At 43.0% G+C, this 27333-nt stretch overlaps 1 protein-coding gene across 1 annotated transcript; it reads right to left on the bottom strand.

Annotated features, from left to right (window-relative positions):
- Positions 1-307: 307 nt before the first annotated feature.
- Positions 308-26739, bottom strand: LOC127440379 (dual specificity protein phosphatase CDC14AB-like). Its single transcript, XM_051696908.1, has 15 exons — positions 26694-26739; positions 24515-24605; positions 24106-24181; positions 19012-19104; positions 11787-11866; positions 11166-11232; positions 10448-10510; positions 10005-10092; positions 9568-9798; positions 8432-8570; positions 8068-8233; positions 4239-4336; positions 1816-1944; positions 1087-1477; positions 308-325 (listed from the first exon to the last, which is right to left on the bottom strand). The coding sequence occupies exons 1-15, from the start codon at positions 26737-26739 to the stop codon at positions 308-310; spliced, it is 1776 nt and encodes a 591-aa protein (XP_051552868.1).
- Between the last annotated feature and the right edge of the window lie 594 nt (positions 26740-27333).

Here is a 27333-nt window from a genome sequence, read left to right as displayed (position 1 = left end):
AAAAAATGAGCCAAAGCGATTGAGAAAAACTGTAAAACAAATGCCACCAGATGCGTTTGATTTTGGATGCAGACAAAATATAAATGAATAAATAAATTTGTTTGTAAAAAGATGTAATTTTCTAAATTGAAACCAGTATTTGAAAACAGTTGAAACATTTCATAAAATCATTAATGAATACTGAGTCCAGAATGAGATTTTTTTTATATTTTAAGAGCTTTGTAGAAAGAATGAGGAATGATCCATCCATGGTCAGAAGTTCAGCTGTGATCACCATCAGTGTATTACCATAGCGTTAGTACTGAGCCTATTCAGACTGAAGGGACTGGGGAAAGAAAAATAGATTGCCATTAAGAAATGGATATGAAATGGCATGTGCAGTCAAAGTAATGATGGGGAAAGTGATCGACTTCCAAACACAGAACAATTGAGATAAGAAGAAGGTTGAAATTTAAGGTGACCAAACTTCTGTTAACTACCTTAAGATCATACTTGGTTTTGGCTTTGATGTCTTATTATAATAATTTTCTTGTATAAAGACACCTGTTAATAAGAGTTAAATGTCAAAGTAAAGATGAGTAAAGGAATAGTGCACCCCAAATGGAAATGCAGTCTAAATTTATTATAGTACTCTCAAGTCTAATATGAGGAACATATCGAAGTCGTTATTCATTGAAAATCGTACCCTCCACTGTAGCTCTCAAATCTCATTTGTGTTCTTATACATTCAAATATGGTGCCTCGGATGAGGACTTCACCATTAAATTTCAGTCTGTTTGTCACACAAACTACTGTATGGCTTCAGAAGACTTGAAATATAGCATGTGAGTTACATGGACTTACGTCTTTTTATTTTTAAATGAACTACTCATTCCTTAAATGATAAAATCATACTGATTACCAAAATCTTATATCAAGGTCAAAATAAAAAAAAAGGGAAATTATAATGAAAACCTAAAGTGAAGGAAAATTAGTAGCAGGAAAAAAGAGCTCTAAGAGGAACTCAACAGCATAAACAGTGAGTGAAAACCAGGGCCAAAGAGTAACCAAAGAGGCTGTTGAAGTGGTGGCCAGACGGTCACTCACTGGAATGGATTTGCTGAGGTAGCGTCCTGGAAACCCACTGAGTCCAGCACACACTGGACCTTTATGTGGGCCTGGCCTGCCCCTGGAGTACAGACTGTAGACAGTTCTGTTCATAGGTCTGACTGTGCGGGTAGCATTTACAGTATTAGCACCAGTTGGGCTGTTGAGATTGGTATTGACCTCTTGGTTGTAGTTTAAGTGGGAGGGAGGCAGTGGGGGATCAGTGGTGGGGTAGCCAAAGCTAAAGCCAGATGGAGGTGCTGGGGGGCATTGGGTTACGGCAGGAGACAGGGTGGGAGTGAAGGATGGAGGTGGTGTGCTGCTGTCTTCTTCATGGAAGTTGTTGTCATCGTAGAGGTTGCCGAGGGAGTGGGCTAAACGGGGACTAAAGCTGTGCAGGGTGAATAAACTGGTTTAAATAATTTCCTCACCCTCATGTTGTGTCAAACCAATATGACTTTCTTCTGTAGAACATAAAAGGAGATGTTCAGCTTCAGTAACCATTCACTTTAATTGTATGGGGGAAAAGTTGCAATGAAAGTGAATGGTAACTGAGACTAACATACAGTACTGCCTAACATCTCCTTTTGTGTTCCATTGGAACAACATGAGAGTGAGTAAATGATGACAGAATTTTAATTTTGGGGTGAACTATCCCTTTAAGGATAAGCATCTATGCTAAAATCAGTTTAAATCACATAAGCTGTGCAGACACATTAAAGTACCAACCTTTTAAGGTTGCCGGCAGAGGAGGAAGGGCTGCGTGTTAGTCTCCATGAAGCAGGAGAGGAAGAGATAAAAAGAGGAGCTTTGGAAGATTTGGGAGGGGAAATGTTGCCTGGAGCTGTGTCTATCCCACTAATAGAAAATGACAAACATCTATCAGGATTCAGTAGAGTATTTAATTTAGAGTTACAGTAATAATTCATTGATGTAGACATATAAGGAAGGAAGTGTCCACATGAAAGGCAGGAATCTTTCTTCTCATTGCATTGTGTACCTCTTTATTAAGTTGATGTTAAAATGAGCTTAAATGAATAGTTCACCCAAAAATGAAAAATCTCTCATCATTTATAAACCCTCATGCCATCCCAGATGTGTATGACTTTCTTGCTTCTGCAGAGCAAGTACGAAGATTTTTTGAAAAATATCTCAGCTCTGTTGGTCCATACAATGTAAGTGAAAGGCAGCTAAAACTTTGAAGCACTAAATATCACATAAAGGCATCATAGAAGTAATCCATATGACATCAGTGGGTTAATCCATGTCTTCTGAAGTGATTAAATCGGTTTTCTGCAAGAATAGACCCAAAATGTAACTCCGTTTTCACTGTACATCTTGCCATTGCAGTCTCTAAGGCATGATCATGATTTCAAGCTTGATTATTTACTAGTGCTTGATGCATGCACAGAGGGCAAGATGGTGCTATGAAGTGTAAACGAGCTTTAAATAATGATCGCCAAGGAGACTGCTGATGTCAAGATTTATAGTGTAAATTAATGATATTTTGTTCTGTTTTCATCCAAAATCGATTGGATTGCTTCAGAAGATATGGATTTAACCACTGGAATCTTATGGATCTTTCTCCTATATCAGCTTATTTTGCTGAGACAACTATAAATAAGCCATTCATAGTCTTTAATAACTATAAACACTGTGTCTCTTTGGCACAGTAAAAATTGGTCTGTTTGTTTTGAGCAACCCGACACGGCAACTTTGACTCAACCAATGATGTAAGTTTGGGGTGGGAATATTTGTTTTGTTTGATTAATGACAGACAAAGCTGGTGAAAAGGCTGTTTGAAAACAATGTTTATTTTCGCAATTCTGTTTGGTGACGCTAGAGGTGCAGAAATTACAAACTTTAGCTTTAACGAAACTTGGTAGGTGTCAGTGCCACAATACCCTAAAAGCACTATTCCAATATTATGTTGTGCCTGTGATGAGTGGTTCTACCTCAATATAAGCCATGCTGATGATAAACAAGCTATGCTGATAAACAACATTGACAAAAGAGAAAACAATCTTTTACACTGAGCTATTTCTTATTTATAACTCTACTATACTCTATGAATCTCAGCCATGGTGACTACTTTAAATTCTAAAAATTATAGTATATTATTAAGCCTAAAATCTTCCTCTTGTTTTACAACTCATTAAAATATCAGAATGACTCATTTTAGCATCAAATTATTTGTGAGTTTTTGGTAGGGATTCCTGTGGGGATTCTTGGGGAGTCTTGTGTGCATCTGACATAATTATTCAGTTCAAACAGGGTAGGCAGTCTCATGCTTTAGCAGATACCAAAAAAATTTCTGCCACCACATACGATTTTCTACCGCAACACTGTCATCTTTCCCCACATTCATTTTATTAATGCATTGGAGTTTAAGAGTGCCAATGCAGTAACATGGTCAGAGATGTAGTGTATTTAATGAACACAGTATGAAGCAGAGAAAACATAGCGAGCTACTGCAGAGAATAGAGCAGAGAACTAAGCAGAGAAAGAACATGAGGCAACAGTGAAACTATTTTTAGTGTTGGGCATCTCCAGGAGATATTAGGAGATAATAGTGGGGGTGGAAGGAGGTGGGGGGGGTGGGGGTGGTGATCAGTGTAAGGGGACCCCCCCAAGTGCTCTGACTCAATTCAAACACTGCCTAAGAGTACCACATCAATTTGGTGACAGTGCTGTCTACTGGTCAATAATTATTAAACTTTAAATAATACATAAGCATGGAAGGAACAAAAATTGTAAGTGGAATAATTTGGCTTTAACCCATTATTTTACTCTCTATATATTCCTGAAGGCTTGTGGATTATAATGATTACAAAATTTTCAAGGTCTGTCAAACACAATTACACAGATTTGAACGGATTCGCATACTGTTTTTTTGCAACTCCTACAGTTTATCAAAGATCATATTCAAACCAAGCCTCACAAAAGTCACCAAATGTGTCTTACTTTTATATACTTTTGTATACTGACACAAATTATTATTTTCTTTTTTATGTTTGATTGCCACATTGCCCTGATAGTACCACATAATTAATTTGTAAGTGTTTTCTTTGTAAGCCTTGAATGAAACTCTGGATGGCGTCACTTTCCTCAATTTACAGTCAAATTCTTATTTAGTGTAATTTAGGGTATACCTGAGCATTGTGGTGGTAGATCTCGGTTGGCATTGGCCCTTTAAAGCTAATAGTTTGTCGCCTTGAGTGGGAATCATGTCCTCTTCTTTGTAGTTATTCTAAGTATGACAAGACAGTTTCAATATCAATATTGTAGCATCATCAGTGACCTAGCATGCTTTGCGGCTGGTCAAGGACTGACCAGATAAAAATGTGAATTAAAGGTGCTGTAAGCGATTTTAGCGTTCTGAAGCTTTCACGTATTAGCCACGCCCCCTCATTCCAAAACCCCACACTCCAAATATAATTTTGAAACCAAAACAGAGCAAAAGAGCAGCATTGTTTGTTCCTGTGGCTGTCAGATTTAACAGTGGCACAATAGTGCCCTCAACTGACAAACATTATGAATCATAGCCTCAATGATCCACTTCAAATTAAAATGAGCAAAATAATTGACAGGTGAAAAGCTTCAATGTTCATGGTCCGCTGACACATTTTTGTTTGCTGTTTACAAAGTCTACAGCTGTCATAGAGACCAGTGAGATATCTCAGGACACTTATTTCATTAATATCTTTAAGGGAGTAGGAAAATGTTTGCATACTTCTCCATGAAAAAAAAAATCACTTACAGCAGCTTTAAGTGAAACAGTTTTGTGGGGGTGTTTGTGGACCTATTTACAGTGTATTTGCCACATTTGCATGGTCTTGCTGAGGCATCGGACCAGTGGGAGTTGGCTGGAGCCAGTGAGACCCACCAGGTTCCAGGAGGCCGATGCCCGTCTCTGCCACGGCTTGATCGCCTCGAGCTCAGAGCCCCCGCAACCGGGACCTGGAGGAAGATGGGTTCCTGTTGAATGAGAGCAAGCATGCCAGGCTCAACCTTCTCAGGATGCGGCAACAGGTTTCCAAGGTGCGAACACGGGCCAAGGTGGTGAATCATACCTCGCGCAGATCGGCTGGTGACCTGGCACGGTGGGTGGAGGCAAGGAGACGCAGTGGCCCACCTGGCCTTGGTGCTCAAGGGTATGGCCCTGCAGATCCTTCTCCATCTTGTGCCTGTCGAGCATCGGGATTACGGGACCCTTGTGGAAGCACTGGAGTGACGTTTTGGGGAGTGGTGTACCCGGAAGCAATGGCGGGACCAGTTAGCTACCCGTTGGAGGAAGGAGGGTGGGGAAGGAATGTCTGGGGTCCCTCACAGTGGATGTCCAATTCTACACCCGATGTGGTACCCACAGTGCACGGTGGTGGCAAAGGGGGAGAAAAACTGAAAGACTCCATGCTGAAAGACTCTGGCAGTACGTCCGCCTGGCCACCCCCAAGTCCCTGGCGCAGGCACTCCAGGAGGCAGAGTGTGCATAGGCTGTCTTCAGCCTGTCATGGGTACTCCGGCGGGGATGGCATCAGGTAAATCGAGGAGGTCCGCTAGGTCAACACGGTGGAAATGTGATGGAACTACCACCACCTTCCCTTGGGCCAAGGAGGTGAGAAACCTGGCAGGAGCCCTCCTACTATTGCGGCGAGTTGGGACATGTGGCGTGGATCTGCCCGGCTCTGGCACCTTGACCATGCCCTCCATCGCCATTGGGAAAATACAGGAGAGTGGCCAGGAGGAGGGACTGCCGTTCACCTCATCTACTACCCCTCTCCATGGAAAATGTACCATGGTGGTCAGATTTACGGCCTCTACATGTCATGCACTATGGAGGGTCGCCACTGCCGAGCCCTCGTGGACACCGGCTCCACCATCTGTCTTGTCCGCCCGGGGTATCCTGCCAGGCACCGCAGCCTCGCAACTGGCTGGCTGGCCTTCCACATCAAAGTGCATGTGGAAAGTGACTGGTGTGAGAGCCATGTTCCAAGGGAAGAAGGCCATTCATGTGAAAATAGGCATGGAAAGTGTTGAGCACAATGTTTAGTCGGCTGATTGTGGTGATGGGGGCATGGGTGTGTGTCTGTTTGTGGGAGAGAGGGAGTGGTGTGGCTTGTCAACATGATTACTAACAGCTGTTTCTTGTTACAGTGATAGTGGGGAGAGGCCTCAAAAGCGACCAAAACATGCCAGAGAGGGAGAGAGGGAATGAGTGTACAGTGTTGGTGTGAGATCTACAGAGTGATTATGATCTAACGAGTGTTTTGAAGAAATTTATACTGATGTTGAGAGTGAATTATTGACTGAATGAAAAGCAACAAAAAGTATCTATGCTGTACACAAAAAGAAACAAGAGAATAAAAAGTCTGACCTGAAGCGTGTCACTGCTCCCTGCCTCCTCATTTCCACACCCGAACCCTGACGTTGTGTCACACTGATATAGAGGACGTGTGCATAATGGGGCTGGATCTTTTGCACCATCTGGAAGCACACATTGACGTGCTACCACCCCGACCTAGCCAAAACTTTGCCTGAATCCACTGAGTCCCCGTCGGTAGAGACCAGTCGAGCAGTGCAAAAGTTATGGCAATGCATCAATGGGAGTAGCTTAAAGGACTATTGAATGGATATTTGGATATTTTTGCTGCCCAGGACATACAGGGTTAGTGCAACATGACATCGACATGGGCGCTACACAGCCTACATCTGCCTGCAACGACACCATCTGGCGTTTACCAGACTGATGGAGCAAGAGCACCGGGACATTCCTTGCAGCCACTGTTTGGTCTATTTGGACGATCTCCTAGTGCACGCGTGGGACTTTGGAGGGGCACTGTGCAATTTGCGGGAGGTCTTTGAAGTGATTCGTCTGGCCGGTTTGGGATTGAGTGCCAAGAAATGCACGCTGTTGAGAAGGGAAACAGTGTACCTGGGACACATAGTGAGTGCTGCTGGCATGGCCACAGCTTACCATCTTCACCAGCAAGCATCAGTGTGATTGGGACCAACACCTGGCTTTGGTCCTGTGGACAAACCGGACAGCGGTGCAGGAGTCAACTGGACTTACTCCTGCAGCTCTCATGTTTGGGCATGAGCTACTAACACCCATGGATTATATTTTTGGGGTACCTCCAGAGCCAAAAATTCCTTGTGGCTCCAGTATGGATTACCTCTGTCGGCTGGGTTTACTGCCCCATCAGAAAAAAAGGGTGCTCTCCTAAACTGGATAGTCATTGACTAGGACCCTGTGAAGTTTTGAAAAAGATCTCAGATGTTGTGTACATAGTTCGTATGAAGTCCCGGCGGCACTGGACAGTGGTGCTGCATAGGGACCGCTTAGCACCGTACCAACCACTGGAGGTACAGACAACTGAGGGTTCTGAGGAATACAGATAAGCATCAAGCCCTGTGCCATAGATGGACGAAGTGGGGCTGCCACCGCCAGCACCTCTTTCCCCGCATGGACAGATTGCGAATGAGGTACAATGGCCAAGCCGAGTACAGTGACAGGCTGGGTTCCTACAGGACTATGTTATGTCAGATCACTAAATTGTTAAGAGCCACTGGGGATGGCAGCCTTTTCATTTGGGGGCAGTGTAGCGTCATCGGGAACCCAGCTTTGCGGCTGGTCAAGTACTGACAGGAGTTTGGTTAAATGAAACAGCTAAAAATGTGAATTGAGTGAAATTACTTTGTGGGGGTGTTTGTTTACCTATTTACAGTGTATTTGCCACATTTGCATGCTCTTGTTTGTGTGTTACCATCATGTAGCTTTGTAGTTCACAGATAGTAGTCATAAGGATTGTTCTGTATATGTGTGTTTATAAGATCTGCCTGTATTTCATCTTGGTAACTTCAATAAAGGAGATTTTGTTGAACCTCAAAATCTGTGTGGCATTACAGTGTTACTGTATTGTGGACTCAGATGTGGGATGCGATTGATGGGAATCAGTCTGTCTCAGTTCTCAGATATCTCACCTCATCCACACTTTGTGGCTTAAGCATGGAGCTGTCGATGGATATGTCGTCCATGTTGGAGATGAGACAGAAAATATCTCTCTCCTGCTGCTGGCTTTGTCTCAAATGCTGTTGCTTCAGTTTTGAATGATGGAGGTCATGCTGCACCCACATACTGTGCTGCTTCCTAAAACAATAAAATTGAATGCTGACTTAAGTCTAATATTCTGCCTAACACTTCCTTTTGTGTTTTACGGAGGAAAGATAGTCATCCGTGTTTGGAATAAATGATGACAGAATTTTCATTTTTGGGTGAACTTTCCCTATAAATAAGCTGTTTTATCTCTGTCTCAGTCTGTCTGAGTCTGTCTATTTCTCTGCTTACTGTTCGAGAAAGTGCTGCTGTGGTCCAATAATGGAGCCAGGCCTGCAGATTCTTATCCAGGCAATGGCCTCAGGTGCTGTGAAACGATAATGCTTCATCAGGTAGCAGCCTATCAGAGTACCTGTCCTTCCAAGACCAGCTGTGAAAAGAGTGTGAGAAGTTAAACATTTTTTGTCACTTTTTCACCAGATTTTTCAACTTAACATTTTGGCTGCATTCACATTCACACAAATATGTTAAATGTATTAAAAATGATTATGTTCATACACAGTTTGGTTATTAAAGGAAGTGACAAATGCATTCTATAACCAAAGTGGCTAACTTAAATCTGATTGCCTCACCTGTTTAACATCTGTTTCACATCACCTCGTTATTTCAACTCGTCAGATTGTTATTAGTCCAAAATTGCCCAGCTCAACATTTTGTGGCGTGTTGCAATCATCAGATTTGATATGAGTGTATATTTAAAATAAAACAATTAAATTCACTCCTTTTTGTTTTTATTAGCATTGTTTGGTCATAGAGCGAGACAAACTCCTCTTATGTGTTTGGGTGGATAAGGAAAAACGGGGTGGAGGGGGGGCTTAAACTGCACAAAAGGAACAGCAATGTTTGAGCATATAAGTGAGAGGAAGGCAGCAGGAGTTCTCTGAAATGCCATACAGTTTAGAATCAAAATTAAATCCTTAAAGATGCAATTCAAAGTCTGGATATTTTCTAGACTCTAGAAGGCCTGTGCATACAAACATTTTTATCCACTCCTGTAAACTGTTGTATATACAGGACAATTTGAGAGTAACACCTGTTATTAAATACGGTTTACACTGATTGTGTGAACGTAGCCTTTTTGATAACCATCAAATCTTTTGAATTAAAATGAAGAGCATTACATGCTGCTTATCTAGATACATTGTTGGCTCTCTGAGCCATGCATCTGAAAGGGAAATAGATTAGTTTATTCAGTTTGTGATAACCTGGTTCAAATCGGTACATTTTACCGAATCGAGTGGATGTCTACTTTGAAATTAGCTTGGATCTACACATTTATTTGTACATAAGAGTTGCAAGATCATAGAATGCTTCCACCCAAACAAGAACAAGATACTGTTTCTTCATAAATATTTAGATCCTCTCACCCTTGCAGTGGACAGCTACAGCACCCTTTGCACTCTCACAGATGTGCAGAAAGCATCTTGTGATCAAATCACTAGGTGTAGTGCCATCTATGAAGAACAAGTCGTGATGCTCAAACCCGGCATCTGTGAAGCGCCGACCTTCATAGATTTTCTTGTTCAGTCGTACCACGTCTGTGACATTTTGCTGGCAGAAGTAGGGGAAGTATGCTTCAGGGGCGTGGAGCAGATAACCTAATACAGCCAAAACAGTGTTATCAAGTGTTTTTGATGTGAGTTGTTCAATTGCTACAATGAGTAACTCTCTTCATTTGTTGATGAAAAGGGTTTAATCACCACTGCACTGGTCTGACAAACCATTTTCAATGTTTTTCTATAACTACATCTTCAAGTTCTGTTTTAACATGATCTTTTGACATATAGGGAGCAAATCAGCTCACCATTCTCTATTTTGCTCTTGGGATGAGGTCCACTGAAGGCCAACAGTTTTCCTGGCACAATCCAGTTAAAGTCACCATTTTCCACACACTTCAAATGTGAAAGGTGAGAAGGGAAGATCACAAAATAAATCAGACAAGGTAATTAGGACCTTAACGTGAAGCAGAGGGGTCTTTCATCACCCTGGAGGGCTTTAATTTGCTAAAATTAATGGATGTCTGACTGCACATTATCCTGTTAATACCAAATAAATAAACAAATTAACTTATAGTATAGGTTTTGGGTTATAATTGTTTTTTATTTTGTGAAAAGGAAAAGACATTGCAGTGATACGAGTGACATGAAACTAGCACAGCTATGTAGAAAATCAGTTCCCTAGACAACAGTTAGTAAAACAGTTTAGCGTATTTGACTACAGAATGCCGCTCAAAAAGGTAACTGATACCTCATAATGTTCATATTCTTCAACATCAAAATTCTCAAAGTCAAAGAAGCCATGCTGCAGGGCCTGAAGGGATAAAAATGATTTTTTCATATTATTAAAATCAATTGATGAACATTTCATGGGCAACAAATTATGCATTTGTCTTACTTTAATGTGTACTAGAAATCTAATTTCTTCTAAGGGAGTGTATCTTGAAAAGGAGCCAATTATACAATATATCCAGTAATTTTTACTTAAGCTATAATAAAACATTCATAATTTATGGGTATAAGGACATAACAAACTGATAAGGTTGTGCTCTATCCTACCCTGACAAATTATATCTCTATTACACGCACAATCATCCTAACTGTAATATGCTTATTTTCTTAAAACTCTCCAAACACTAATTTTCCTCTTTTTTTGTGTGCTTCCTGTTCATTATCACATTGTGTGGAAAGTCCTTATGTAATCCATCTGTTATACAATGTGTCAGTTCATTCTTCTGTGTCACCATTGAAAAGACAGATAATTGGACTAAAAGATTATGCACTGGGGAAGAAGTGCATTCCACGTCTACGCATTCCAGGCATTGTCCGAAAGCACCTGTATAACCTAACACCTAACTAATGGGTCAACAATGCTGCACATTCCCCTTGCAAAATATTCACAGTTAAAACAGGTGGTGCTGCTATAGCAGAGGAAAGCCATGCAAAACCACCTCCTTTAATATACTTACCTTGCGGATTCCTTGTAAACAGTCTAAAATGGTTAGATTATATGTGCAGTTCCCAAAAGCAGCATCTCTGTATGAATATAAAAAGGCGTTAAATTGATGATGTAAGTTGAATCCAAATCATATTATTTTTGTAAAGAGGAAATAGCTATACAACTGTTGGTCCCTCAGTATTACCTGCATAATAACAGTCTAATGTAGTGAGGTATTTACTAGTATGATGATTTTGGAGTTGAAGGAACCTCAAAATCTGGTAGTGATTTTTGTACCATAGGTAAGACATGACATGACACCCAAAAAAAAACAACAACAACAAAAAAAACCTTTTGTGAAAGTATTATATAAGCAGTTGGTTAGAAAACAATATGTTTCCTCTACCAGTGTAGGCCACAGACTACAGGGCAACATTAATATGGATGGTCGGATGGACGGACGGACAGACAGATAGACAGATAGCTTGGATCATTTCTTTTTTTGCCCAGGAGTGTATAGATATACTGTAGATATAATGTATTTTAATCAAAGGTGCTGGAACCAGTTTCACATCATTCTGGCACAATTTAAACCCTGACACATGATCATTAGAATGTGACGTTGTTTCAGACCGTGTGTGTAGCTTCTCACCTGAAGGACAGGTATGACACACTGGTTCCAGAGATAAGGGCCTGGTAAACCTCCTCTGGAGTTCTCTTTAAATAGATTATCTGGAGAAAAGCATGAGCAAAGATGACTAACAATTTCTCTCAGGACAGACTCTGAAAAATGGGTTAAACTCAGTGTGAATAGCTCATTCTTTACACCTTAGAACCAGTTTTGTCTGTGCATATCTTGTCATTGCCCAGTAAGGCCTATTCACACCAATCCCATATTTTCAGTGTGAATGTTCGTTCCGAGCAAGCTTTTGAATATGAGTAATGGATTCCTATGGTTCTATTTGCATAGAATCTGACAAATTGTCCACCAACAATCTGAAGGAGAGCAGTCAGATTTTTTCCCCTTCTAACTGTGATAAAACTGACAGACCAATTAAATAAGAGCTTTTTGTCTTTTTTTCAGTCACTGCTGCTGAACAATCCAGCGTGTTAGTGGCGCTGATCAACTGGCAAACACAGGTGCTCTGCTCTTCTGCTTGTCTTATACACAAAAACTCTGAATTCAATGCCAATATGCAGTAAATAAATAATATAGAAACAATAAAAACACACTGTTCATTTAAGAGGAAAAACAAATTATAAAAAAAATAATAATAATTAAAACAAATCCAAATAGACAACTGGCAGGAATGTACTTATACAGTGTGTATACCAATCAGAAAATCAGAGTATGTGAAAATTCATTGCATTTATTCATGTTTTATGCATGCGGTTTCTGAGACCTCAAACAGAAGTAATGTAACAGTTATCCAGGATTAAATTCTCAAATTTGAAATGTACTTTATAATCAGCTCTCATAAGATTGGAAAAAGTCAAGAAATATCATCCTAATAAATGTTAAGTATGTTTCTTGAGATATTAAAATGCCTTTGGGTATCTCAGAACAGAACGTCATGGTTACTGGTGTAACCTCCGTTCCCTGATGGAGGGAACGAGACGTTGGTGTCGATGTAGTGACACTAGGGGTCACTCTTGGGAGCCCGAGACACCTCTGGTCTTTGATAAAAGGCCAATGAAAATTGGCGAGTGGTATTTGCATGCCACTCCCCCGAACATACGGGTATAAAAGGAGCTGGTATGCAACCACTCATTCAGGTTTTACGCTGAGGAGCCGATATAAGGTCCGGCCATTTCAGCGGGTAGTTCAGCGTTGTGGCAGGAGGGACCAACGTCTCGTTCCCTCTTTCAGGGAACGGAGGTTACACCAGTAACCATGACGTTCCCTATCTGTCACTCACTCGACGTTGGTGTCGATGTAGTGACACTAGGGGTCCCTATACAAAACGCCACAAGGCTGAACTGTGTTAGGTGAACTGGCGGTGTGTGGTGGGCAGACTTGCTGTATGCCTCATAGCCAGCACACCAGGTTGACACGTAACCTCCCCCAACACAGTTATGAGTGTTGAACGGCCCTTTTTGGGGACAAGTCGACTACCCAAAGATAGAGACAGGCTTAACCCAGTCGTGGCCTCTTTTCCCCTTCTCTTTTTCCACTCCCTAAAAAAGAAGGGGGATTATCTGACTGGGCCGCCAGGTCTAGTCGGGGGGTGTCCCTCCCAAGGGGAGGACACCGCGGAGACCACACCTCGCCCCAAGAGAGGGGGGGATATTTAAGTGGAAGAATATGTCACATGGTCTTTCCAACCATGTGGAGAGCCTTCAAGGTAGATCCTGCCCAATGGGGGAGGAGTTACTACAACATGGAGACTGGGGCAGAGGGGCTCTGCCCAAGGAAGACGCAGTTTGCCAGCAGGGAAATTAATTAGCGGAAGAAATAGATCGCATGGGGTTAGCCTTACAGGGAACCGCCACATGCGGAGCACCTACCCCAGAACCGGGCTATTAGTTAGCACGTGTACTGGGCCGGCAACTCGAATGCCACAGGGCTCGGAGGAAGCCAACCAGGGAACAACTTTTGTGAACACTACTGGGAATTAACAGCGCACGTCTTCAGCTCAAAAGGAGGTGGAAGGCGCTATGTGCAAGCGATACACCCGGCCGGCTATCCCGGGCTTATCCGCTTGTGTTGCGTGCCACTACCTGGGACAAAACCGGTTCCACCCGGAGGTTGTAGAACCTTGCAAAGGTGTTGGGTGTTGCCCAGCCCGCTGCTCTGCAAATGTCTGTTAGAGAGGCACCTCTGGCCAGGGCCCAAGAAGCCGCTACACAACGGGTAGAATGGGCTCGCAGCCCTACCGGGGGTGGCATGTTTTGGGCGAGATATGCCATAGTTATGGCGTCAATGAGCCAGTGGGCAATCCTCTGCTTGGAGACAGCGCTTCCTTTCCGCTGTGCACCAAAGCAGACAAAGAGCTGTTCAGAGATTCTAAAGCTCTGCGTGCGATCCAAATAGATGCGTAAAGCGTGCACTGGACACAGCAACGACAGGGCTGAGTCTGCCTCCTCCTGGGGCAGCGCTTGCAGGTTCACCACCTGGTCCCTAAAAGGAGAGGTGGGAACCTTGGGCACATAGCCCGGTCGGGGTCTCAGGATCACGTGAGAATAGCCCGGACCGAACTCCAGGCACGTTTCGCTGACAGAGAACGCTTGCAGGTCACCTACCCTCTTGATGGAAGTGAGCGCAGTCTGGAGGGCAGTCTTAAGGAGAGTGTCTTAAGCTCGGCTGACTGCAAAGCTCAAAGGGGGCTCTCTGTAGACCCTGAAAAACTGCAGAGGTCCGATGAGGGAACGAGGCGCGGCCTGGAGGGATTCAGCCTCCTGGCGCCTCTTAGGAACCTGATGATCAGATCATGCTTCCCTAAGGACTTACCGTCGACTGCGTCGTGGTGCGCTGCTATGGCAGCAACGTACACCTTCAAGGTGGAAGGGGACAGCCTCCCTTCCAACCTCTCTTGCAGGAAGGAAAGCACTGATCTGACTGCGCATCTCTGCGGTCTTCCCGACGGGAAGAACACCACTTAGCGAACAGATGCCACTTAAAAGGCATACAGGCGCCTCGTAGAGGGAGCCCTAGCCTGAGTGAACGTGTCTACCATCGCAGATGGGAGACAGCTTAGGTCTTCCGCATCCCGTCCAGGGGCCAGACATGGAGATTCCAGAGGTCTGGGCACGGGTGCCAGATGGTGCCCCTTCCCTGAGAAAGAAGGTCCTACCTCAGGGAAATTTGCCCAGGGGGAGCTGTCACAAGGAGCGTGAGGTCCAAGCACCACATCTGGGCGGGCCAGTAGGGTGCTTACCAGGACGACCTTCTCCTAGTCCTCCCTGACCTTGCACAGGGTCTGTGCAAGCAGGCTCACTGGGGGAAAACGCATATTTGCGAATGCCAGGGGACCAGCTGTGTGCCAGCGTGTCTATGCCGAGGAAGGCCTCGGTCAGGGCGTACCAGAGCAGGCAGTGGGGAGGATTCTTGGGAGGCGAACAGGTGCACCTGTGCCTGTCGAATCGACTCCGAATCAGCTGGACCACCTGAAAGTGGAGTCTTCACTCTCCCTTGAGGGTAACCTGTTGTGACGGTGCGTCCGCCGAAGTGTTGAGGTTGCCCGGGATGTGAGTGGCTTGCAGCGACTTGAGGTGCTGACTCCGTTGGAGGAGATGGCGGGCGAGTTGTGACATACAGCGGGAGCGCAGACCGCCTTGGCGGTTGACATATGTTACCGCTGCCGTGCTGTCTGTCCGAACTAGCACGTGCTTGCCCTGGATCAATAGCCGGAACCTCTGCAGGGCGAGCAGAAGTGCCAGTAACTCGAGGCAGTTGATGTGCCAATGCAGCCGCGGACCCGTCCAGAGGCCGGCGGCTGCGTGCCCGTTGCCAACAGCGCCCCAGCCCATTTTGGAGGCGTCTGTCATGACCACGACACGCCTGGAGACCAGTTCTAGGGGAACACCTGCTCGTAGAAACGAGAGGTCGGTCCAAGGGCTGAAAAGATGGTGACAGACCGACGTAATAGCCACGCGGTGTGTCCCGTGGCGCCATGCCCGTCTCGGGACTCGAGTCTGGAGCCAGTGCTGAAGCGGCCTCATATGCATCAACCTGAGCGGGGTGGCCACCACCGAGGATGCCATATGCCCCAGGAGCCTCTGAAAAAGTTTCAGTGGAACTGCTGTTTTCTGTTTGAACGCCTTCAAACAGGCCAGCACCGACTGGGTGCACTCGTTCGTAAGGTGCGCCGTCAAGGAGACTGAGTCCAACTCCAAACCGAGAAAAGAGATGCTCTGAACTGGAAGGAGCTTGCTCTTTTCCCAGTTGACCCGAAGCCCTGGTCGGCTGAGGTGTGAGAGCACCAGGTCCCTGTGTGCGCATAACACGTCTCAAGAGTGAGCTAAGATTAGCCAGTCGTCGAGATAGTTGAGAATGCGAATGCCCACCTCCCTTGACGGGGCAAGGGCAGCCTCTGCGATCTTCGTAAAGACGCGAGGAGACAGCCGAAAGGGAGGACTTGTACTGATACGCCTGACCCTCGAATGCGAACCGCAGGAAGGGTCTGTGTTGAGGAAGGATCGAGATGTGAAAGTACGCATCCTTCGGGTCTACCGCCGTGAACCAATCTTGATGCCGGACGCTCGCTAGAATGTGTCTTTGCGTCAGCATCTTGAATGGGAGTCTGTGTAAAGCCCGGTTCAGTACTCGCAGGTCCAAGATTGGCCGCAACCCACCGCCTTTTTTCGGTACAATGAAGTAGGGGCTGTAAAACCCTTTCTTCATCTCGGCTGGAGGGACAGGTTCTATCGCATCCTTCCATAGGAGGGTAGCAATCTCCGCGAAAGGTAGCAACGTTTTCGTCTTTCACCAAGGTGAAGTGGACACCGCTGAACCTGGGCAAATGCCCGGCGAAGTGAATCACGCAGCCGAGTCGGGCGGTCCGGACCAGCCCTCGTGACGGACTGGAAGGAGCAAGCCATGTGTCCAAGTTCCGCGCAAGGGGGACCAAAGGGACAATGTCATCGGATGTACCGGCAGGTGGGGCCTCACGGCGGGGCGGAGCTTGAGGTGCCACACCACGTCGTGGCCGTGCTGAGTCCGAGGACATCGAAGCACTTACCTGGCTCCTTGTGACCACCCCCGGAACAGCCTGGGACGGGGGAGGAAGAGGCCTGTCCTCGTGACCCATGGAGACTGTCACATCGGGGGCGGATTTGTGCCACAGCTGGGCGCTCAGGGCGGGAGACCGCCGCTGGAGCGCCAACCTGCCAAATGGAGTGGTGGACGGTGGTCGTGATGCCAGCCGTACACACCGGATACGTGACCCAGGGAACAAGGAAACCACTCTTGCTGAGCTCTTGAGTACTGCAGCCACTTGGGCATGCAGCGCAATTAAATGCAAAAGGTAACAAAAAGGCCTGGCCCCTCCATGCCGGGGCCAGGCCGAAGGGGCAGGCTGCGGCGGAGCCGGTGCAGTCACCGCAGGGGGATGCCCTTGGCGATGAGTAGATGGGGTGCGGGATCTTGAGCCGCACCGGGGCAGGATATGCCGGCTAGCATCCATCTACTGCTCTACCATCGAGAACTGCTGGGCAAAGTCCTCGACGGTGTCACCAAATAGGCCCGCCTGGGAAATGGGGGCAGCAAGGAATCGTGTCTTGTCGGCCTCACCCATCTCGACCAGGTTGAGCCAAAGGTGGCGCTCCTGGACCACTAGTGTGGCCATCGTCCGCCCGAGAGACCGCGCCGTGAGCTCCGTCGCTCGGAGAGCGAGGTCGGTCACCGAGCGCAGTTCCTGCATCAATCCCGGGGCGGAACTACCCTCGTGCAATTCCTTTAGCGCCTTGGCGGACTTGCAGGAGAGCCATGGCGTGCAGGGCGGAGGCGGCTTGCCCAGCGGCACCGTAGGCCTTGGCCGTCAGAGACTACGTAAACCTACAGGCCTTGGACGGGGGCTTTGGGCACCCGCGCCAGGTGGCGGCGCTCTGCGGGCATAGGTGCACCGCGAGCGCCTTTATCCACTGGGGGATTGCCGAATAACCCTTGGCCGCCCCACCATCGAGGGTAGTGAGAGCAGTGAAGCTGAAAAGATCGGGACCGGGCAGTAAAAAGTGCCTCCCGCGACCTTGTCAGCTCTTCATGCACTTCCGGGAAGAAAGGAACGGGGCGGGGCATGGCTTTGAGCGGCGCAGCGAGCCCAGGAACCAATCACCGAGCCACGAGGGTTCAGGGAAGAGCGGTGAAATCCACTCTAACCGACGCTCACGGCTGCCCGGGAAAGCATGTCGTCATCTCCGCATCAGCCTGTGACTGGGCGATCGACCCCGAAGGGAGGAGCCCAGCTGAGGCTTCCGACTGGATGAGCCCGCTCTCCGATGCTGCGCTCGAGAGCTCATCACTTTCGCGGGCTCCGAACAAGAGGTCGAACTCGCCATGAGACGAGCCGGCGGACTCACCCGGAAGCCCGATCGGGGCAGACGAGCGTGCTGGGGAATGGGAGGCCCGCGGTGGGATACCCGGCAGAGGCGGTCCCATTGGGGTCCAAAAATCACCCCCAGTGCTAGCCGCGCTGGCCTCAAACCCGTGGGTAAAAGGACCGAGGCGGGAGCCTCTGGGGTGGCTCGCTTTCTTACGAAGGCGAGCCGCGACCGCAACATCGCCATGGACATATTCTCGCAATGAGAACATGACCATCCACGAACGCTGTCTCCGCGTGAGCAGTGCCCAGACACGAAAGACAGTGATCGTGACTGTTAGAAGGCGAGAGATAACGAGCACAACCAGGAATAACACACAATCGGAAAAGCATCTTTAAAAAGACGCGTCTTTAAAAAGACATTCTGTGTGTGCGCTCTTTTAGAGAAATATATACTCTTTTAGAGGGGAAAAATGCTCTTTCAGAAAATATACTCTCTAGTTTTTCTGCCGAAGCGCCTAGGGGCATTCTCTGCAGTACACCAGTGCAGAGGAGGGAGAAGCCGCTGAAATGCGCCGTCAGATCTAGCAGAGGTGAATGAACAGTAGTATTCAGCTCAGTGAGCGTGACCGTTCGGCTCCGAAGAGAAAATCTGAATGAGTGGTTGCATACCAGCTCCTTTTATACCCGTATGTTCGGGGGAGTGGCATGCAAATACCACTCGACAATTTTTATTGGCCTTTTATCAAAGACCAGAGGTGTCTCGGGCTCCCAAGAGTGACCCCTAGTGTCACTACATCGACACCAACGTCGAGTGAGTGACAGATAGGGAACTTGAGAGTTAAAATCAACAATTAATAAAATATCAACTTCTAAGGTCAGTGAAAGATAGCAACTCACTGCATAAGCACTAATGAGGACGGCTGCATTGGCTCTCTTTCGTTGGTCATAACTGGTGTAGTGGATGATACGTTTTCTAGACAGAGTGAAAGACTGCAGAAATGCACAAAACACACATTAAGTACATTCAGTGTAATGGATGTTACAATAATAGCACATGCTCTAATTTATTATATGCTTTTTTGCTTTCTTAAATTTTGCTTTTGGTTTCACATTTTCTGAAGAATGGTACTGCATATATAATGTCTTGTACAGAAGAAGGCAGTCTTTGCAACACTACTCAATTGATCTGTAAAAGTGGATTGCCCACTTTAAATGGAAATTACTTAATGTAAACATCCGCAGCTTTGGTTTCATTTAATTAATACACATGTTAAGCATTCACACGATGACGGCAGGTATCAGGATGAGGCGGGGCCAGTACATCCACCCATCCATCTTCTATAGCCGCTTGTCCTATGCAGGGTCGTGGGTAGTGCTGGAGCCTATCCCAGCTGTCTTGGGGCGAAGGCAGGGAAACACCCTGTACAGGTGCCCAGTCCATCACAGGGCAACACAGACACACAACACAAACATACTCTTACTCACACCTACAGGCAATTTAGGGTCTCCAATTAAAGCCGGACAAACACGGTGCAAGTTCTTACAGTCAGGAGGTCGTGAGCCCATGCACACGTTACGGGTCAGTTTATCTGATAGTCGTACAGATGCAGTGGAACACGACTTTATGACCTGCCGAATTCTGGACCAATCGCACAAATTTTTGCGCTATTTATCATTATAAGACATAAAACCAGAGGAGGACATTGCTGTCATTCCTTGTAGCTAGCGATTTAGAAATGAAAAGAAGACTGGCATGGCCAGGGGCTGCATTAGCTGAAAACTCAACTGCCTATTTAAAAAATATATGGATAATTATTACAAATGCTGTCTGACATTTGACAGATTCAGATTTTGAAGGGAGGCTGTGTGATTTCATGGCTGCATACATCAATCATAACAACAGTGTGTTGCTGCCAGTACTGCTTGATAATAAAGCGCACAAAATGAACAAGATTAAATAGAAAGTGGAAAATTCACGCACCTTTATACATGGATTTAATCTAAGTGCAAACATGACATTTAGTGCAGAATTCTGAGTTATTTTAGTGGAGAACCTGTATTACTCAGCTTTAGATGTAGGCTACGTCCTTCTCATCTGTGTCACTGCTTGCATGCTGATAGCAGACATGCTAAAGAAGTCTTGTCCATGTAAATGCGCTTTAAAGTCACACGTAGCAAAGTTTAAAAATCTTGTTTTAGCGCTGCGGTTGATTGACAGGTTGAACTTTCATCCTTGGTATCACCAGACTCGCGCATGGGGAGTTGAAAAATCTCTCTCACATATCCACTATCATGTATATACAATTATAACAATGCTATACCCCCCTAAATGTCACCCTAGAACTGAAACGAATACAAGTATGACGAATAAAAATAGACCATGTCGTCCATTAGAGTGATAAAGATTTGTTTTCGCAACCCCTATGGCTAATTATATGTTTGAAGAACAGAGAACAGCATGGCAATTCTGCAGAATCATTCCCAGTGATGTGGTCATGAATAATATGGGAAAAACAGTTTTAACTCGACCATTTTCTCCAAATGTGTAAAAGCTTCATGAACACTCAATTTTCATTGATCGTGTGAGTTGTAACATCTTCTCCTGATTGGTCAACTTCAGGTAGATCACCAAATCGGCTCGTTTAACCGCACTCACCTCACGAATTCAAGCCGACAGCGGCCAACTTTTTTAGACAGTTTTAAAAATTATCAGGAGGTTGTGAGCTGCTCGTAAACCGCTCGGCTCCGCTCGTAATTCCTCTCACACGATGCGAGCTGCGACCAGACGAGTGCCAACGATTTCCACACGATCTCTCCCGACTGGAAAAAAATTGGTCGGGAGCTTGCACGACAGCCAAAAATTGCACCCAGTAAGCCTGCAGGTTTTTGAACTTGTGGAGGAGACCAGAGCACACCCATGCAAACACAAGGAGAACAAGCAAACTCCACACAGAAAGGCCCAGTTGAGCCAGGACTTGAACTCAGGACCTTCTTGCTGTGAGCCACCATTAGTTTACTTAAGGAAAGTAAAGTTAGTTCTGTGAAAAGCTCGAACATCATTTGTTTGCAGATGTCACTTGGTTTGTAATTAAATCCATACACTTTTGAGAAAGGATTAAGTGTCCAATTACTTTCTGGTGACACTGTACATTCACAGGATGCACAAGTAAAATCTCAACATGACACCCTTTATGTGTCAATTCCAAAAACTAAGCAAGTCATTTCAGGAGAAAGCCACTAAAGCTCAGATTTTTCTTTAATTCATGCCAGAAACTTCTGTCTCTATCTTCATTTATACAGAGAAGTGTAACTCACATGAAGCAGCAATAGAGCACTCTCTCCTGCTCACTACAAATACTGCTTGTGATTTATTATAATCAGAACTGTAGTCTCGCAGTTGACCTTTAAAGGAATCGTTCATCTATGAAGGTCCAAAAAGCAGATAAAGGCAGCATGAAAGTAATTGATTCCAGTGGTTTAATCCATGTCTTCTGAAGACATCCAATCGGATTTTGGTAAGAACAGAAAAAAACCCTCTTTTTTTCACTGTACATCTGGCAATTGCAGCAGGGTTGTGCACCATTCAGAAAAGAATGAATTCCAATTAAATTAAAATGGAGTTCAAAGAAATTCATCTGATTTTTCAGTATAACATGAAACAGGTTATCATATCATATGCATGACAAATGGGTATTCTAGAAATATCACACTATAAAAAATTTTATGTCAAGTAAACAATACTGAAAAAGCACTTAAAGATTTACTAATTTTTACTTATTTATTTATTTTTTGTAAAAAAAAAAAAAAAAATGTATATATCCGCAGCTTTGGTTTCATTTAATAAGCAGGGATTTGGATGAATGCATGTTTTTGAGTTCAAATTGGCCTACACAAAATGTTTGTGGTTTAGTTCCATTTACCCTCTCCCCAGCATGCACTGGGGCATGAATAATATATTATGGTTGCATGTTTTTGGCCATTTGCATGGTTTTGTTAACATTGTTGTTGCTGATTTTGTCACGGTAGGTAACTTGATGTTTTGCGATGTCAGAATGAGTTTGTTTCTCTAACAAAATTATCAATTTGTTGATTGTAACCCTTGTCGTGTTTAATGTCAAGGTCTTTTTAAAATTCTTTATATATTTTTTTTTTCTCTCATAAGCATTCATATGATGAGTACAAATGTGAAATTATTACTTTAAGATGGCAAGCACATCACTTTCCGTGAAATATATGTTTATATAAATGCACATGAGATGCTCAGAATATTTAACAGTTTAAAACCATGTAAATTATGGACATTTCTTTCTTCTTAAAGTTACTTAATTTAAATATGTATTTGTTAAATTTATCAAATTAATATGTAATATGTACAGCTAATAATTAAAAGTCTTGGCAGGTTGACATTTTAAGTTCAGTTAATTTAATTAAAATGAAGTGGATTAATTCGACTTAATACAAAAGCAATGCAAATTTAAAGAAATTAAGTTCTACAAACACATCACTTCTTACAATATGTATTATGAATAGTAAATATAATAACTTAATAATGTCATAAAACAAGTAATAATGATGTTACTGATTATGTTTATCACAATAAACAAGCAATAATGTTTAAAATGCCACCTACATAAAATTGTATTTAATTTGTTTCATAATATTTAATGCATTTTCATTTTATGGACCATGGTAGAAGAACACTTCATTTACAGGAATGCTCTAATTTTGAATCTATTTTCATGAAGTTATCTGAAAACAATGTGGTAGACTATTTCTGGTGCTGTACAGCAAAAACAAAATCTTTTGATGGCAATGTTAAAATATTTTTTTAATGATGTATTGAGTTTCTTTGAATTGCAAATCAGTAAATTCCACTTCCTCTCATTCCAACTCAAATTCCAATTCAACTTCCTGTGGGGCATGCCCAATTCAATTAAAATTCCAACTCTTGAATTGAAAGGGAGTTAATTCTGAAATTCTTAATTTTGCACATCCATGCATTGCAGTCTCTAGGCACAGTCATGATTTCAATTACACTTCCTAGTGATTGGTGCATTCGCAGAGTGCTAGGTGGCGCTAGGAAGTGTAATCAAGCTTGAAGTCATGATTGCCAAGGAGACTGCTGTCAAGATTTATAGTTACATTTTGGCCAGTTCTCACCCAAAACTGATTGGATCACTTCAGAAGACATGGATTTTAACCACTGAAGTCATATGGATTAATTTTACACAGCCTTTATGTGTTTTTTTTGGAGCTTCAAAGTTCTGGCCAGCATTCAGTTATATTGTATGGACCAAAAGAGCTGAGATATTCTTCTAGAAATCTTCATTTATGTTCTGCAGAAGAAAGAAAGTCATACACATCTGGAATGGCATGAGGGTGAGTAAATGATGTGAGAACTTTCATTTTTGGGTGAACTATTATTTTAAGCCTGTTACTGTCGACTCTGGAGGGTGGTGATCTACACATCTTATAAGACTCTTTAATACTGAACTAATGGTCATTTTTTATTTTAATTTATTTCAGTGCAAAGCCGGGCTTAATCTATCTATCTGCAGGGGATCAACTCTCTCTGTTTCCAAGACTCTCTCTGTATTTCCAATAATCTGTAATCTATGATTCATCCAAGAAAATGTAAATCCAGTGGCCTCAGCACTGTTATTTGTTCTCTGTTATAGTTCAAGTGCTGCATTATGCAAAACATTTTTTCTCCTTGGGACAAGAGGGAAATGTTTGAATGATTTTAGTGTCCCACTGCAACATTTTCCAAAAAAAAAAAACATTATAATAAAAAATACTTTTAGGCAACTACTGTGTGCATGTATAAAATGTTCTTATCAATGTCTAACAATGAAAATGCAAAACAACCTATAAAAAATTATATGAATACCTGGTGAAACCCACAGGAATATGACAAAAACAGCTGTGTGATACAAACACTGAGCTATTTAAATTATGGTATGGATAGCAAAGAGAAGAAAATTATCTTACCTTTAGTTTTTTGTTTAGTTTACAGCAGTATCTGTACAGCATTGCTAGATTAAGGGGTCCAAAATCTGCATAAAAGCTGAGAACAGAAATGTGCCATAAAGTAATCATTATTAAATAATGAGCGTTAACAATCAAAAAATTGGACAAAAAATACCACAATGACAAAAGATGAGAGGTATTTTTATGTGAGGCTATTCTATAGTTATGATTTTAACTCTTTCATCTAACATCTATATCTTATTTCTAATTCTAATTTCATGCAAATACTATAAACTGTTCACTCAAACCTCTTTTACAAAACATTTGATCTCAGTATGAGACTTGTTAGAGCAAATAGACTCTAAATTTACTAAATTTGCCACCAGTGATAAAACCATTGAGTGGCCTAAATTCAGAACTGATGACTCACTTTTCATAAATAAATTCATCATCTGTGCAGAAGAAATGAGTATTTGCTGTGCTCTTTGGTTTGCTTCTAAGAGTAGCAAAATACAGACGATCTGGAAAAAGGATCACAATTAAGGGAAATAAAAATAAATTAGGATGAAACTTAAATCCCTTACTGTACATGCAGAAAGATTGACTCTATACTGTCGATTTGTACTGGACTAAATTCTAAAAACTTAAAGATAAACATGCAATGTAAATTTATGGTGACAATTTATTATGAAATTAACAAATATTAACCTATTACATTTACACATCACAAGTTTCAAAATGTAACATTCAAAATGTCATGAAACTCTGACGCATATAATTTCATATATCTTGAGAATTGAATGAACTTGAACTGATCATATAAGTATTGCAGTATATATATATATATATATATATATATATATATATATATATATATATATATATATATATATATAATTATAAGGTAAATAAATGTACAACCCCATTCCTGAAAATGATAATAAAAACAAAAAGGAGTGATTTGTAATTTATATTCACGCTTTATTGAAAGCACCACAACTACACATTATATGACGTTTTACTTGTGAATTTCATTGTTTTTTGAAAATGTACAGTAATTTCAAATCAGATGATTGCAACACACTCCAAAAAATTTGAGACAGGGGCAATTTAAGACTAATAACAATTTGACAAGCTGAAATAACAAGGCAATGTGAAACAAGAGATATTAAACAGGTGAGGCAATCATGTCATAGTATATAAGGAGCCTCCAAAAACAGCCTAGTCCTTCAAGAGCAAGGATCATTCGAGACTTGTCAGTTTGCCAGATGCTTCAGCAAATAATCCAGCACTTTGAGAACAATGTTCCCCAAAGACTAATTGGAAGGATTTTGGACATTTCACCCTCTACAGTGCACAATATAGTTAAAAGTTTCAAAGAATCTGGTCAAATCTGCGTGAAGGGCAAAACCACTTCTGAATGCGCGTGTTCTCTGATCCCTCAGACGTCACTGTCTTAAAAAACATCATTCATCTGTAATAGATATCATGAACATGGGTTTGGGATTACTTTAGTAAACCTTTGTTAGTCAACACCACTCGCCACTACATCAACAGATGCAAGTTAAGACTTTACTATGTAAAGCAGAAGCCATACATCAACACTGTCCAGAAGTGCTGCTGACATCTCTGGGCTCGGTCTCATCTTAGATAGAAAGTAGAACAGTGGAACCGTGTTTTTTGGTCCGATGAGTCCATAATTCAAATAGTTTTTGAAAAACACAACCGTCGTGTTATCCGGGCTAAAGAGGAAAAGGGCCATCCAAGCTGTTATCAGCGTCAGGTCCAAAAGCCAGTGTCTGTATGTGCCAAGGGTGTGTCAGTGCCCATGGCATGGGCAACTCGCAAATCTGTGAGGGCACCATTAATGCAGACAGATACGTACAAATACTGCCATCCAGCACCGTCTTTTCCAGGGAAGTCCCTGCATTTTCCAGCAGGACAACTTCAAACCACATACTGGCCGAATAAGCAGAGAGTGTGGGTGCTAGATTGGCCTGATTGCAGTCCTGACCATCTCCAATTGAGAATGTGTGGCGCATTATTAAGCGCATTAGATGGCAACAAAGACCCCGTACAATTGTGCAGCTAAAGATACATAATGGATGAATGGGGGAAAATTCCACTTTCTAAACTTAGCAAACTTGTGTCTTCAGTGCCCAAATGCTTAATAAGTGTTATTAGAAGAAATGGTGATGTTTCACAGTGGTAAACACTCGACTGTCCCAACTTTTTTGGAGTGTGTTGCAATCATCTGATTTGAAATTTCTGTACATTAAAAAAACAAACAATGAAATTCACATGGAAAAACAATGTATAGTTGTGGTGCTTTCAATATAGCAAAGGGTAAATATAATTTTCAAATCACAAATTTGTGCTTTTATTAGCATTTTTCATACTGTCCCAACTTTTTCAGAATTGGGGTTGTATTAAGTGCGTCTAAAATATGCTAAGACATGGATATTTAAGACATTTAGGCTACATATGATACCTAGGTAGCCTAGAAAATGGGTTGTAATAGCGATCTGCCTTTTAACTTTTTACTCATAAGCTATATAGGTATCCTACAGCTAACTTATCCTATTACTGTAATAACTAATAATAATTACCTTTGATAAACTCAGAAGCTCCGAGCAGTTCATTTTCATCTCCCATTTTCCTCAACAGTAAACTGCAGAATGTCAAGAAACTTTCCACGAGTTTCGATTCGTTCTAAAGGATTTTACCTAATTGTAAATTAAATGTTCTTCTGGCGAAGAAGTAATTGCAGTCCTGTTATAACCCACTAATATGTTTCATGTCGAGTAGGCTATAGACAGCAAATCCTCTAAATATCTTAAAAACACGATGTTTCATCATTTCAATGTCAAATGTTTTCAAGTTCATTTTTTGTTGTTGTTGCACTTATAGTGTGCTAAAGTTCCCGTGCTAGTTCCTCCATAGCTGCAAACTTTACGATGCACTGTTATAGGGACATTGCCTAGTAACCACGCGCCATACCACCCCACAAGGCGCGTTGCTAAGGAGTCGATCATTTAGACCAATCAGCGTGCGAGACGTGACGTCTGATAAACACTGGATGAGATTTTGGATTAGTTGACTCTCATACACCAGTGTCATGTATATAACGCAAATGTCGAATTAATACTGCAAAAATGACACGAAAACTAAATAAAATATTTATTACCAGTGAAATTATACCAGCAGTCACACTTACTGAAGTGTGATCTTAAAAATATGAGCTTAAAA

The sequence above is a fragment of the Myxocyprinus asiaticus genome, chromosome 5, assembly GCF_019703515.2.
Source record: "Myxocyprinus asiaticus isolate MX2 ecotype Aquarium Trade chromosome 5, UBuf_Myxa_2, whole genome shotgun sequence".
Lineage (NCBI taxonomy): Eukaryota > Metazoa > Chordata > Actinopteri > Cypriniformes > Catostomidae > Myxocyprinus > Myxocyprinus asiaticus.
Note: the sequence above shows the minus strand (reverse complement) of the source record. Positions and strands in the feature narration are given on the sequence as shown.